Source organism: Cnephaeus nilssonii, assembly GCF_951640355.1.
Source record: "Cnephaeus nilssonii genome assembly, chromosome: 20".
NCBI classification, from domain to species: Eukaryota; Metazoa; Chordata; class Mammalia; order Chiroptera; family Vespertilionidae; genus Cnephaeus; species Cnephaeus nilssonii.
In genome coordinates this window covers 37,185,563-37,198,269 of record NC_137091.1, presented here as the reverse complement: position 1 = coordinate 37,198,269, position 12,707 = coordinate 37,185,563, and the positions used below count along the sequence as shown (strand labels likewise).

At 53.7% G+C, this 12,707-nt stretch overlaps 1 protein-coding gene across 1 annotated transcript; it reads right to left on the bottom strand.

The window, feature by feature from the left end:
- Positions 1-7,075: 7,075 nt before the first annotated feature.
- LOC307092297 (galectin-7-like) lies at positions 7,076-9,437 on the bottom strand. The gene is made up of 4 exons (XM_079759538.1): positions 9,378-9,437; positions 8,891-8,979; positions 7,921-8,122; positions 7,076-7,296 (listed from the first exon to the last, which is right to left on the bottom strand). The coding sequence occupies exons 1-4, from the start codon at positions 9,390-9,392 to the stop codon at positions 7,183-7,185; spliced, it is 420 nt and encodes a 139-aa protein (XP_079615664.1). The 5' UTR covers positions 9,393-9,437; the 3' UTR covers positions 7,076-7,182.
- Between the last annotated feature and the right edge of the window lie 3,270 nt (positions 9,438-12,707).

The window sequence follows — 12,707 nt, the reverse complement described above, 5'->3', positions numbered from 1 at the left end:
AGTGATCCTTGTTTGCCTCTCCCATCAATGTTTCTCTCTCTCTCCCTAAAAATCAATAAAAATCGTATTTCAAGAATTTATTAGGAAGAACAGCATTCTACCCTACACATTTTATTTATTTATTTATTTTATAATCCTCACCTGAAGATATTTTCTATTGATTTTTTTAGAGAGAATAGAAGGGAGAGACAGAGAGAAACGCCGATGTGAGAGAGACACATTGATTGGTTGCCTTCCTCATGCCCCCGACCAGGGCTGGGAGCCTACAACTGAGGTATGTGTCCTTGACAGGAATCAAACCCGGGACCCTTCAGTCTGCAGGCCGATGCTCTATACACTGAGCCAAACCGGCTAAGGCTCAAAAAAATTTTTGTAAAAAAGGATCAAGATCTAAACATAAATGCTAAAACTCTAAAAACAGGGGGGAAAAAAGATAATCTCTAACTTGAGATGGGCAAAGATTTCTTTTTTAAAAATCACCTTCTGTGATTTTTAAAAAAATGTGTTTTTATTGATTTCAGAGAGGGAGAGGGAGATAGAAACATTAATGATGAGAGAGAATCATTGACTGGCTACCTCCTGCACGCCCCCGACTGGGGACTGAGCCCGCAACCCGGGCATGTGCCCTTGGCCAGAATCGAACCTGGGACCCTTCAGTCCACAGGCCGATGATCTATCCACTGAGCAAACCAGCCAGGGCTCACCTTCTGTGATTTTAATAAATGTATTTTTTTTATTTACTTAGGGAGATCAATTTGTTGTTCCACTTATTTATGCATCATTGGTTGATTCTTTTTTAAAAAACATATTTTTATTTTATTTTTAAAATATATTTTTATTGATTTCAGAGAGGAAGGGAGAGGGAGAGATAGAAACATCAGTGATGAGAGGGAATCATTGATTGGCTGTCTCCTGCACGCCCCCTACTGGGGATTGAGCCTGCGGGAATGTGCACTTGACCTGGAATCAAACCCAGGACCCTTCAGTCCGCAGGCCGAGGCTCTATCCACTGAGCCAAACCAGCTAGGGCATCATTGGCTGATTCTTGTATGTGCCCTGACTGGGGATCAAACCCAAAACCTTGGCATATCAGTATGATGTTCTAACCAACTGAGCTACCCAGCCAGAACAAGATTTCTTCAATGGGACACAAAAGCACAAGCCATAATAGATAATTTTGATAAAATGCACTTCATCACAATTAAAAACTTTTACTCTGGGAAACAAACTGTTAAGATAATGAAAAGGCTGACCACAGATGAAGAAAAAATATTCTCAATACTTATATTTGACAAAGGAATATATCCAGAAAATTTACAGACCTCTTATCTGATCAAAAAAAAATAATAATAACTGTGTTTGGAGATTAAAAATGGCAGTGGAGTAAGTAGATACAACACAGACATGCTCCCAGAACCAAACTTGAATTACAACTAAAATACAAAGAAACCACCCTGAATAAAGAACTGAAGTCCAGCTGGAGAGAACCCTGATAAACAAGGACTGAATGTGGAGACTGCATAGAGACTGGTAGGAATGTCATGAAAGGGCTGGCCAGCCTCCCACAGAACGCAGCTGAAGTTCCGGAGAGATATCTCAGCTGCAGGGGGTTGCCACTGAGAACTCTGGTGTCTAATCCCCAAGCTGGGCCCCCAAGCAGAGAGCACCTGAACTGACAAAGGTGCCCACATAACGTCTGGCTGTGAAAAGCAGCAGGGATGCTGTCTGCCGGGGAGAGATGGCTGGAAATACAGACACCCTCTTAAAGGGCCAAAGCACAAAATTTTGTGTGCAGCCACTCACCTTGTGCTCTGGCAGAGGGAGGGCAGAGTGGACTGGAGCTGTGTGAACAGAAGCCAGGGCTGGGGGCTTTGGGGTTAGATCTCAGAAGGCAGACCCACTCCCCACCCCCCTGATTTCCTGTGCTGAGTCATTCCCTCATACTATGGAGGTCATCTTTCTCAGGCAGACCTCTGCTATCCAGGTGGTTTTTGCGGGTGGCGGGTGGGGGAAAACAGTTGGCCCAACCTATTGGAAAACTTCTGGCCACACAGTGTGGCCTTTCTGAGGCCCTTTAAGACAGTGAGAATAGCCCTAACCGGTTTGGCTCCGTGGATAGAGGTTCGGCATGCACACTGAAGGGTCCCAGGTTCGATTCCCGTCAAGGGCATGTACCTTGGTTGCACTGTTCTGCCCTAGAGATTGAGAGGTGTAACAGATCTACCTAATAGTCACAAACCCAAACAGGCAGACAAAATGGGGAGACAAAAATACAGCACTCAAATGAAAGAGCAAGGGATTTCTCCAGAAGAAGAGATAAATGAAATGGAAATAAGAAATTTATCTGATATAGAGTTCAGAATAATGATGGTAAAGATGGCAGGGCTGATGGAAATGTCCTCCCTGACAGTGATGCTGGGCACACACCGTATGGATTTATCAAAATTCATGGACTGTAAAGGGTGGAATTTATTGTACGTATATTACACCTCAGTGAAGTTCATATTAACAAACCAGCCCTCGCCAGTTTGGCTCAGTGGATAGAATGTTGGCCTGTGGACTGAAGAGTCATGGGTTTGATTCTGGTCCGGGCACATGCCTGGGTTGTGGGCTCAATCCCTAGTAGGGGGCATGCAGGAGGCAGCTGATCAATGATTCTCTTTCATCATGGATGTTTCTATCTCTCTCTCCCTCTCCCTTCCTCTTTGAAATCATAAAGATATATTTTATTTTTATTTATTTATTTTTTAAAATATATTTTATTGATTTTTTATTTTTATTTTTTATTTATTTTTTTTTTTTACAGAGAGGAAGGGAGAGGGATAGAGAGCTAGAAACATCGATGAGAGAGAAAGCTGCTGCCTCCTGCACACCCCCCACCGGGGATGTGCCCGCAACCAATGTACATGCCCTTGACCGGAACCGAACCTGGGACCCTTTAGTCCGCAGACCGACGCTCTATCCACTGAGCCAGACCGGTTTCGGCCATAAAGATATATTTTAAAAAAGGAAAGAAACCAAAACAGCGCTGGCCGGTGTGGTCAGTTTGTTGGAGTGTCCTCCCTGCACTGCAAGGTTGTGGGTGCGATTCCCCATCAGAGCACAGGCCTGGGTTGCGGGTTCATCCCCATTGGAGCATGTATGGGAGGCAACTGACCCATGTATATCTCTCATATCGGTGTTTCTCTCTCCCTTCCTCCCTTTCTAAAAATCAATTAAAAACAAACACCCCTCGATCTCTTAAGGGTTTACACCCTCAGCTCTGGATCACATTCACCAGGCTCTGGTCCCTGCTCCGCCGTCTATGTGCTGTGTGACCCTGAAGAGGTCCCTTCATCTCGTGCATCAGATGCCTCCTTTGCAAAATAGGAATAATAAGAATATCTACCTCAGAGAATCATGTTAAGGATTGAAAGAATGATTAGCACAGTGACTAACATAGTAGGACTCAGGAAATGTTAGCTATTGATATATCTATGTATGTATTCATATATGGAAATATAGATGTATATATTTGCACATATATATTTGCAAAATATATACAGGGTGGGGCAAAAGTAGGTTTATAGTTCTGAATATGCAAATCAGAGTTTATTCTTGTATTATTATTTATTAACTAGTAGCCCATTTGCAGGAAGAATCCTGCAAGCGGCCGCGGCCGCCGCGCCTGCACCCACGCGCCGCTGCCGCCTGCCCAGATCCGCCCCACTCCACCCCACCCCACCCCGCCTGGGCTTTCCTTCTGGCAGCCACCTTGCTTTCTGCTTTTCCTCCCTCTTCCTTCTAAGTTGTCTTCAGTCTTCACTCCTCCCTCCCTCAGCATATGCAAATTAACCACCATCTTTGTTGGATAATTTGCATACTCACCCTGACTAGCCGGTGGGCGTGGCCTTGGCTGGTGGGCGTGGCAAAGGTACGGTCAATTTGCATATTACTATTTTATTAGGTGGGATTATTGTATTATTTTCTATACAAACAACTGTAAACCTACTTTTTAAAAATATATATTTTATTGATTTTTTACAGAGAGGAAGGGAGAGAGATAGAGAGCTAGAAACATCAATGAGAGAGAAACATCCATCAGCTGCCTCCTGCACACCCCCCACTGGGGATGTGCCTGCAACTAAGGCACATGCCCTTGACCGGAATCGAACCTGGGACCTTTCAGTCTGCAGGCTGACACTCTATCCACTGAGCCAAACCGGTTTTGGCTGTAAACCTGCTTTTGTCCCATTTTGTATATATTTCAGTTTCTCCCCAAATGTATAGTGTATATGAACTATTATAGAAAAAAAGGCTAGAAGGAAACACACACATACTAAGAGTGACTATTACCTGGATCATGAAATTGGGGCTGATTTTAATTTTGTTATTAAAAATTCTGGACTAAGCATACATACATCTTATAATCAGGAAGGAGGTTATAAAAAGGCAAAAGCTGTAGGCGGACGGAGGTCCCAGGACCCCCCCTGAAGCACAGTCTGGTTGTAGTGGCTGCTGTGACACCACCACATTCGTGCTGCTCCTCCTCGCGATGGAACACGGGGCAGCCAGCGAAGTGATGGAAGTTGGATACATATTTGCTAAGTGACATAAATGAGGTCAGTGGGTGGAGGATGCTACCACTTATGCAATGAGGGCAAAGAAACTGCATATGGGTGTGTTTACAGAAGATTTTTTTGAAAGATACACAAGAAATGAAGACATAGGTAGCAGTAGTTTACTCTCATAAAGGAGGACTTTCTTTTGCATAGATATAATATTATTTTAAAATTTATTTTGAAATAAAAATGCTGTAATGGTAGTACAAACATTTTTTTTCCTACCCTGGCCAGTGTGGCTCAGGTGGGTCAGTGGTTAGAGTGTTGGCCTGCGCACTGAAGGGCCTCAGGTTCGATTCCCGTCAAGAGCACTTGCCTGGGTTGCAGGTTCAATCCCCTTCCGGGGTAGAGGCCCATGCAGGAGGCAACCAATCAACATTTCTCTCTCTCTCTCTCTCTCCCTCCCTCTCTTTCTCAAAATCAATGGAAAAAACATCCTCCAGTGAGGATTAACAAAAACCCACATTTCCCCCCTACATCCATTGAGAATAAGATGAACAGGCTTTCTGACAATCTTCAAAGGCTTTATAGTGTATTTTTTTTTTACAAATAAGAACATTCTCCCTCGTGTCTACTGTAAGGCAATGGTGAAAATCAGGAAATCAATAGGATGAGTCATTACCAGCGAATCCGAGGACCGCGACCACCTTTATCAGTTGTGCCAATAACTGTACTTTATGCCGCACACTTTTGAAATCTGTATTGTATGTACAAATGGCTTTACAAAAATTAAAAATATATTTATAATACTTCACAAATAAAAAATCTTGTGGAACTGCCTTGCCGTCTTACTGCCTGGACCTTGGAAATGTGTGAACAGGGCAGAATAACCTTTGGCCCCGGCCAAACCCACCTTGTCTTACAAACACTCACTTGGAAAGCTAACAGGAAAGCAGACACCCTGATAGCATGGGCTTTCTTTATGATCAGTAACTGCCATGGGTGGGTAGCTGAGGAGTAACTTAGCTTGCTAGCACCATGCAAATGCCTTTCTTCCGTTCGTGTAATCATTTCCTTTCCTTTTTCTCATAAAAGCCCCTTGCCTTCACCCTAAAACCAGGACTCCATTTGGGTTTCTTAGCAGATCTATGGCCCCAGCGGCCATTCTGTGATCTCAAGCGTTTATTGCCTTTCGTTTTCACCTTTTTTAATTTTTTAATTTTAGGTTAACCACCTCATTCCTCGGCCCGTCCAGAGAGGTACTCTCCAGGGCCGCGCACGGGGTGGGTGCCGTCAGCCCACGGGACAGAAAAACCGGTTCTAGGTCTAGACCTGCAGCCGGGCCAGGTCTTCCCACCACCCAGCCTGGGGCTCAGGGTGAGTCAGAAACCAGACGGCCAGCTCCCCCCGGGCGCCACGGGTCCTGAGGTTCCGGTCGGGAGCACAGGCCCGCGCCCACGTGGCTTGGGGCCCGCGTGGGGCTCTGCGCCCGGACGAACCGGCTTCAATTCGCTACGGCCGACGGCAACGGGCCGAAGCTCTGGACCGGACCTACTTTTTACCCTCCCGAACCCGGGCTGCACCTTTTCCAGGCCGGGCTTCTCTCAATTCACTCTGCTTCCGCTAAAAAAAAAAAAAAGGAAAGAAAGGAAGCCAGAGGCCGCGCGGGCAGCGGCCCCGAGAGGGAGAGGGGTGCCCGGGGAGCGGTCCCTGGCCCGCAGCCCGAGGAACACGCACGTTTCCGAGCCCCGGACCGACCGCCGCGCGGGGCCCCGTGCACAGGCCTCGCGGAGGGCGCCGGCTCAGGGCGCTCGCCACCCGCACCCGGCTCCCAGGGCCCTTGGGTGGTGACTCGAGGACCCCGGACACTAGATAATCACCCCCTGGGCCGGCGGGGTGAGCTGGGCTGCGGCCCCTGAGCTCCCCTTCCCGTCCAGAACCACCTGGGGGAGCCGAGGGGAGAGTGTGGGCGTGGGGCCCGCCACCCCGCGGGGACTCAGGACCCTGCCCTTCGCGTCCCGCCCCCTAGCGGGGCACCGGCCGTCTGTCCGTACCCGTCAGCCTGGGGGGGCGGGCGGATGGGAGGCTGGCGACGCCCCATCCGCTCCCCAGCCCGGCCCCGCCCGCCCGTCTCTAGGCACCGGAGCCCAGGGGAGCACGGAGAGGTGGGGGCCAGAGAGTGCATGCTCCATCTCCCGGAGCTGGGGTCTCCGCCGGACCAGGCCGGGGTGGGGGTGGGGGGTGTCTCTGCCCCTGTCTGCAGAGGGGCAGCGCCCTCAGATCCGTAGAGGGGCACCCAGGGAAGGCTTGCGTCCCTCCAAACTCCACCGGGTCACAGCTGCCACCTTCTGCTCTGCAAAGTGCGGCTGAAGGCCCGCAACCACGCCCCTGCAGATCGCGACCCTCCCCGGCGATCAGAGGGCACCTCCCTCGGGGATCCAACCCCGATCCGCCCCCGCCCTCCCTGCACGCCCGCCCTCCCTGCGCCCCCGCCCCCGCCGCGGCGCCGCTGTGCGCCCCCAGCCCGCGTGCTCCCCACAGAACCGCTCCCCGCCCCGCGAAGGAAACGCAGACACACGCGGTGCAGGCGCCCGGACGCGGGGCTCAGACTTTATTGCCGTCCAGGTCCGTCCGCCGGGGCTCAGAAGACCTTCACCGACTCCAGCTGCAGGTCCCCGCCCACCTCCAGCAGCCGCACGCGCGCCGGCGGGATGCGGTAGCGGAAGTGGTGGATCTCCGCGTCGCCCGCCACCGCCTGCGGGACGAGGGGGGGCGTCACTCAGGGGCCCGGGCCGCCGCGGCTTCCCGGCTCCCTCCCGCGCCTGGCGACCTCGGCGCCCACGGAGCCCACGGAGCCCGCGGCCCAGGGCCCCGAGGGGAGATTGTTCCTTCTACCCCTGGTCCTGAGGGGGCCCCGAGGGGGCTGTGGGCACCGGGTGCTCTGTGAGCGTTGGCGGGGGGTGTGGTGAGCACGGACCGGCGCCCACCGCCTCGCCCCGGACGCGCAGATGGAAAGGGGCGAGCGGCTGGGCGGTGGAGGGGCTGCAGCGACCGCTCCCTCCGGACGTGCGCCTGTGCCCGGCCTCCCAGCCCCCTGCCCCGTCACCCCTCCGACCTCAGTGCAGTGAACAGGGAGGGGGCGGGCGGAAGCCGGCCAGCCTCTCCGGAGGACCCCGCGCTCTGGGCGCCACGTGCTTGCTCGCTTGGCCCGTGTCCCTGCACCTCCCTGTCCTGCTGGCACCGCGGGAGGGACAGGGACCGCGGACACCCGCCCAGCTCTGTGCTCGCCTTTGCTGCCCCCTCCCCCACGGGCCTGGCCGGCCTCCCCGCCCACAGGAGGGAGGTGGGTCCCGGCGCCCAGCCCGCGGCAGGGACGCACCTTGAAACCCTCCTCCGTGGCGATGAGGAGCACGTCGAAGGGCTGCCCGCGCTGGAAGGGAAGGCCGTGGCCGCGCTCCTCCTGGCCCCAGACCCCGCGCTCCTTGGTGTTGAAGACCACCGTGGACTCGTCCATCCGGGGGTTGAAATGCAGCGCCGCCTCGGCGCCCTCCTCCTCGCTGCACAGCAGGTTCACGTGAAACCTGGGGAAGTGGGGGGGGGGGGGGCGGGGAGTGGCCAGGAGTAGATGTCAGGAGCCATGAAGCACCCAGACCAAGGCCAAGGGCCAGTGAGTTCAGACTCCCCATTGAACAGACCCAGGTTTACAGGGACCTGAGTCTGTCACACCCACAGAGGGAGGCGCTGGGGACTGGTGCAGGGAGCCCAGAGGCCAGGCAGGCCGGACCCTACTGCACACACATCACCAGCAAGGACTGCTAGGCTGTGGCCTGCCCTGCCCTCATTCCCGCAGAGTCTGGGGGTTGGCAAGGAGTCCTGATGCTGATGGCCAGGGTGCTCACGACTCCCAGCATGCCCCAGTTCCCAGGGGGCTGGCAAGGCTACCAGGGACCCAATAGTCGCAGGCACCCCAGGTCCCAGGAAGCCTGAAGGTCTCAGACCCAGGAAGATATACATTGATTGCTAGATGCCCAGGACGCGCCAAATCACAGGACACACTTCCAGAGTTCCTAGTGACTCCGTTTGGCAGTCCGAGAACTGTAGGTAGGAAGCCTGAAATGGTCTTGGAACCCACAGATTCTTAGGGACCCAGCTCCCAAATCAGGGGACGCATTTGTGGGAACACCAGCTTCCAAAAGGTTGGCAATGGCCTGGGGATTCCAAACCCTGGTGGGCAAAGGTGGCTCTGGGGCCCTCACCTCTGGGCTGTAAGAAGTCAGAGGCAGCTGGGCTGAGACCTCCACGCACCCCCACCCCTTACCTCTGCAAACCGGGTCACACTGGACTCTCACCTGCGAGCCTTGTCGGGGACAACACCACGGATTCTCATCACGGTGCCCACTCTGACACCCTCGGGCAGCGAGGTCTTGTGTGGCACGTTCTGCAAGAGTCCGATGGGAGGGGATGAGCGAACCAGGGGACCAAGGGCTGAGACAGATGGGTCACCCCAGGTAGAAGGCCACCAGGACCCAGACCAGCACAGTCAGAGAGGAGAAGGCACAGAGAGGAGCAGAGAGTCAGACACAGGACAAGCGCTGTTAAGGGAAGCACTGAGGATGAACAGAAAGGTGCTGAGGCGGAGAAGCCAAGGGCACATGGGGGCATCGGGATGGGGCTGGGTGGGTCCACGCAAAAGGCAGCCCCCGGCCACTTCACAGCACAGCCGACCACCCACTTTCTCGTCTGAGACAGGAGACTTCAGCCAGGCCCCCGCCCCTCCCCGGGCTGCTGCAGCCTTGGGTCCAAGGCCCCCCAACCCTCAGACCCTAGGACACTCACAGAGCTCCCTGCCATGGTGGGACGGTGGGACAGGCAATGGTGGTGTCAGGGATGGCTGCTGGGACCTTAAGTTGGAAGCAGGTGTGGCTGGGCCTGATGACTCACCCCGTCTTTCCCAATCCACCACCCACACCTGGCACAGACCCCGGCCCTGGGGCCAGGGTGGCCCAGCACCCTCTTCCTGGGGCCTCTCTCCCTTCCCTCCATCCAGGCCCATTTCCAGCCTCCACAGCCCAACACTCCAGAGAGATCCAGGCTAGGACGGGCGGGGTGGGGGGTGGGGTGGGGGAGGGCGGAAAGGTGGCTCTGAAGTCTAGGAATAGGAAGGGTGGGGGGGGGGGAACCAGGCAGAAACCCCTCCTACAACCCAGCAGCCCTCCTCCATCTTCACCCTCACAGGGGAGGGAAGAGGCTGCTCCAGAATGGAGGATGGAAACGCTGGGTGGAGACAACCAAACTCAGCACCTGGCCCACACCTCCCCCCACTCTCCCCAGGCCTCCCCACCCCCCCACCACACAGGAGTCACCCCAGGTGCTGGGGGAGCAAGTGCCTTGGGGACAGAGGATGGGCAACTGCACTTCGGTGGAGGCGCCAGCTCCTGGTTGGTGGTGGAGAAGGCGCAGGCTTAGGGGGGGTGGGGGGGGGCAGCCTCTCAGCCAAGGCCTCCGGGCGGGAAGGGCCCTGCCTGAGCCGGAGTCCAGGGCTGTGGGCCACGGGCAGGTCATCAGACTTTGAACACCGAGGACAGTGGGGTGTGAGGCTGAGCACCAACTGCTCGGGGTGGCATGTCTGGTCCCAGCCTCCTGCTACTGCATCCCAATGACACGTCTCCTCCCAGCTGCCTCCTGTGGATGCAGCTTCTTCACAGGCTGCCAGCCTGCAGGTCCCAGCTTGACTCTGGTGTCGGGCCAGAGGAATCCAGTCGGCTATCAGCTTGGTTTCTGGTTTACTCCTGATAGCTCAGAGGTGCGCACCCTTGATGATTCTTACTCATTTGTGGAGATTATCTTCACATCCGTGCTGGAAATACATCTTCCAGAGCATGGTTTTTCATTTTAAATAAGCAGCGAATGGACTTATTTCCCAGTACTGTATTCTCAAGCTCTCCCTCACACCCATAAGTCATGCGGACTTAACAGAATACTTCACCGAGTTTTGTCAAATACAAAGGAGACCTGGGCAGCCACCACCCCAACCCAGTTTCTTCCAGTCCCCGAAACAGCAGCCCCTCCACCTGCCCAGGACACCATGGCCCTGCTCAGCCCCCCACAGCCTGCAGGCTCATTCGTCAGGAAATAAGGGAGAGCGGCGGCCAGCAGGCTGTTTGCTGGCTTTGCAGCTCCTTCAGGAGAGAATTCTGCTACTTGCACCCAGGGTGGTTGTAGGAGCTGGAATCCCACGCTCCGTCAGCGTCAGCTTCTTGGAGACTTGGGCTGTTTTTGTGCACAGGAAGATCATGCCAGGCCTGCTTTGGTTTTGCAAATGAATTTTAAAATAAAAAAAACCACCAACATTCTAAAATCTCACGTTTTTCTTAATGAGGAACCCTTAAGTTCTATTTATAAATATAGGAAGTTGTACCAATGCCAAGTAACCCTTTTCTGTCGTGTTTTATTGCTTGATAAACTTATTTTGCTATATTCTCTTACATACGGTATTTTAGGCTGCATGGGAATTTTGCTTTAGATTAAATCTGAAGTATTTTCCATTGTCCAAAAGTCTCCAAGTCATAATGAATTCTTGTAAGTTCCATGCTGTGGTTGTGAATACCTGTTGCTCCTCCTCTTCTTCCTTTCCTGCCTCTGCTGGGCTGTTGGGTCCTACAGCCTGTAGGTGGGTGAGCAAGGACTGCCTCCTTAGGGGGCAGAGGCCATGGGGCCTGAGTGGGCTGAGGGGCCACCTTCTCCCTGGGGGCTGCATCCAGCTGCGGTGGCTGGGGTGCCAGAGGAGCAGGTGAGGAGCAGGCTGCCCCTCAGGGTGTGGGGTTGGGGAATAAGGAGGGAAGCAGGAGACGGGGTGCCCAGCTCTGAGCAGGGAAGAGGTGTCTGTTCAGGGGTGGGACCCACTGAGAGGTGCTTCACCCAGCAAGGCCAGGAGGGGGTCCCCCGGGGAAGAACCGCTGTGTGGGTGTCAGGATCGCAGACCACTCATTGGAGGGGGTACAGATAGGGAAAAGGGGAAAGACCATGAATATGTGACCTTGGAGTGGAATTAGAGGAATGCTTCTGAGCTAATGGCTTCATGAATTGGTCTTTCCTTGGGGGCGGGGCCAATGTCTTTTTTAAATAAAGTTTTTATTGTGCTAAAATGTAAGTAATGGAATATTCACCTTGAACCATTTTTGAATGGGCTAAGGTTCGCTCTGTGCGATTAAGTACTTTCATATTGTTCTGCACCCATCCCATCCCACCATACAGCTCCAGCTGGTTCACCTCCCCCAGCTCGGCTCTGCACCCACTAAACATGGCTCCCCACCCGTCCCAGGCCGTGGCAGACACCGTTTTGCTTTCTGTGCTTGTGGCTGTGACTACTCCAGGGACTGGGTACAGATAGAACCATACAGTAAATGCTCTGCTGGGACTGGTGAGGTATTTACAAAACCAGAGCAGGCCCTGCATGATCTTCCTGTGCACAAAAACAGCCTGAGTCTCCAAGAAGCTGACGCTGACGGAGCGTGGGATTCCAGCTCCTACAACCACCGTGGGTGCAAGTAGCAGAATTCTCTCCTGAAGGAGCTGCAAAGCCAGCAAACAGCCTGCTGGCCGCCGCTCTCCCTTCTTTCCTGACTAATGAGCCTGCAGGCTGTGGGGTGCTGAGTAGGGCCATGGTGTCCGGGGCAGGTGGAGGGGCTGCTGTTTCGGGGACTGGAAGAAACTGGGTTGGGGTGGTGGCTGCCCAGGTCTCCTTTGTATTTGACAAAACTCGGTGAAGTATTCTGTTAAGTCCGCACGACTTAGGAGTGTGAGGTAGAGCTTGAGAGTACAGTACTGGGAAATAAGTCCATTCGCTGCTTATTTAAACTGAAAAACCATGCTCTGGAAAACGTATTTCCAGCACGGATGTGAAGATAATCTCCACAAATGAATAAGAATCATCAAGGGTGCGCACCTCTGAGCTATCAGGAGTGAACCAGAAACCAAGCTGATAGCCGACTGGATTCCTCTGGCCCGACACCAGAGTCAAGCTGGGACCTGCAGGCTGGCAGCCTGTGAAGAAGCTGCATCCACAGGAGGCAGCTGGGAGGAGACGTGTCATTGGGATGCAGTAGCAGGAGGCTGGGACCAGACATGCCATCCCAGCAGTTGGTGCTCAGCCTCACACCCCACTGT

Bases quoted from the DNA above. Each gene is read 5' to 3' on its own strand.
- LOC307092297 (XM_079759538.1), bottom strand. The intron at 8,123-8,890 runs GTGAGAGTCCAG...CCACTTCCCCAG, and splicing joins GTCCCCGACAAGGCTCGCAG to GTTTCACGTGAACCTGCTGT. The intron at 7,297-7,920 runs GTGCGTCCCTGC...CTCGTCCCGCAG, and splicing joins CCACGGAGGAGGGTTTCAAG to GCGGTGGCGGGCGACGCGGA.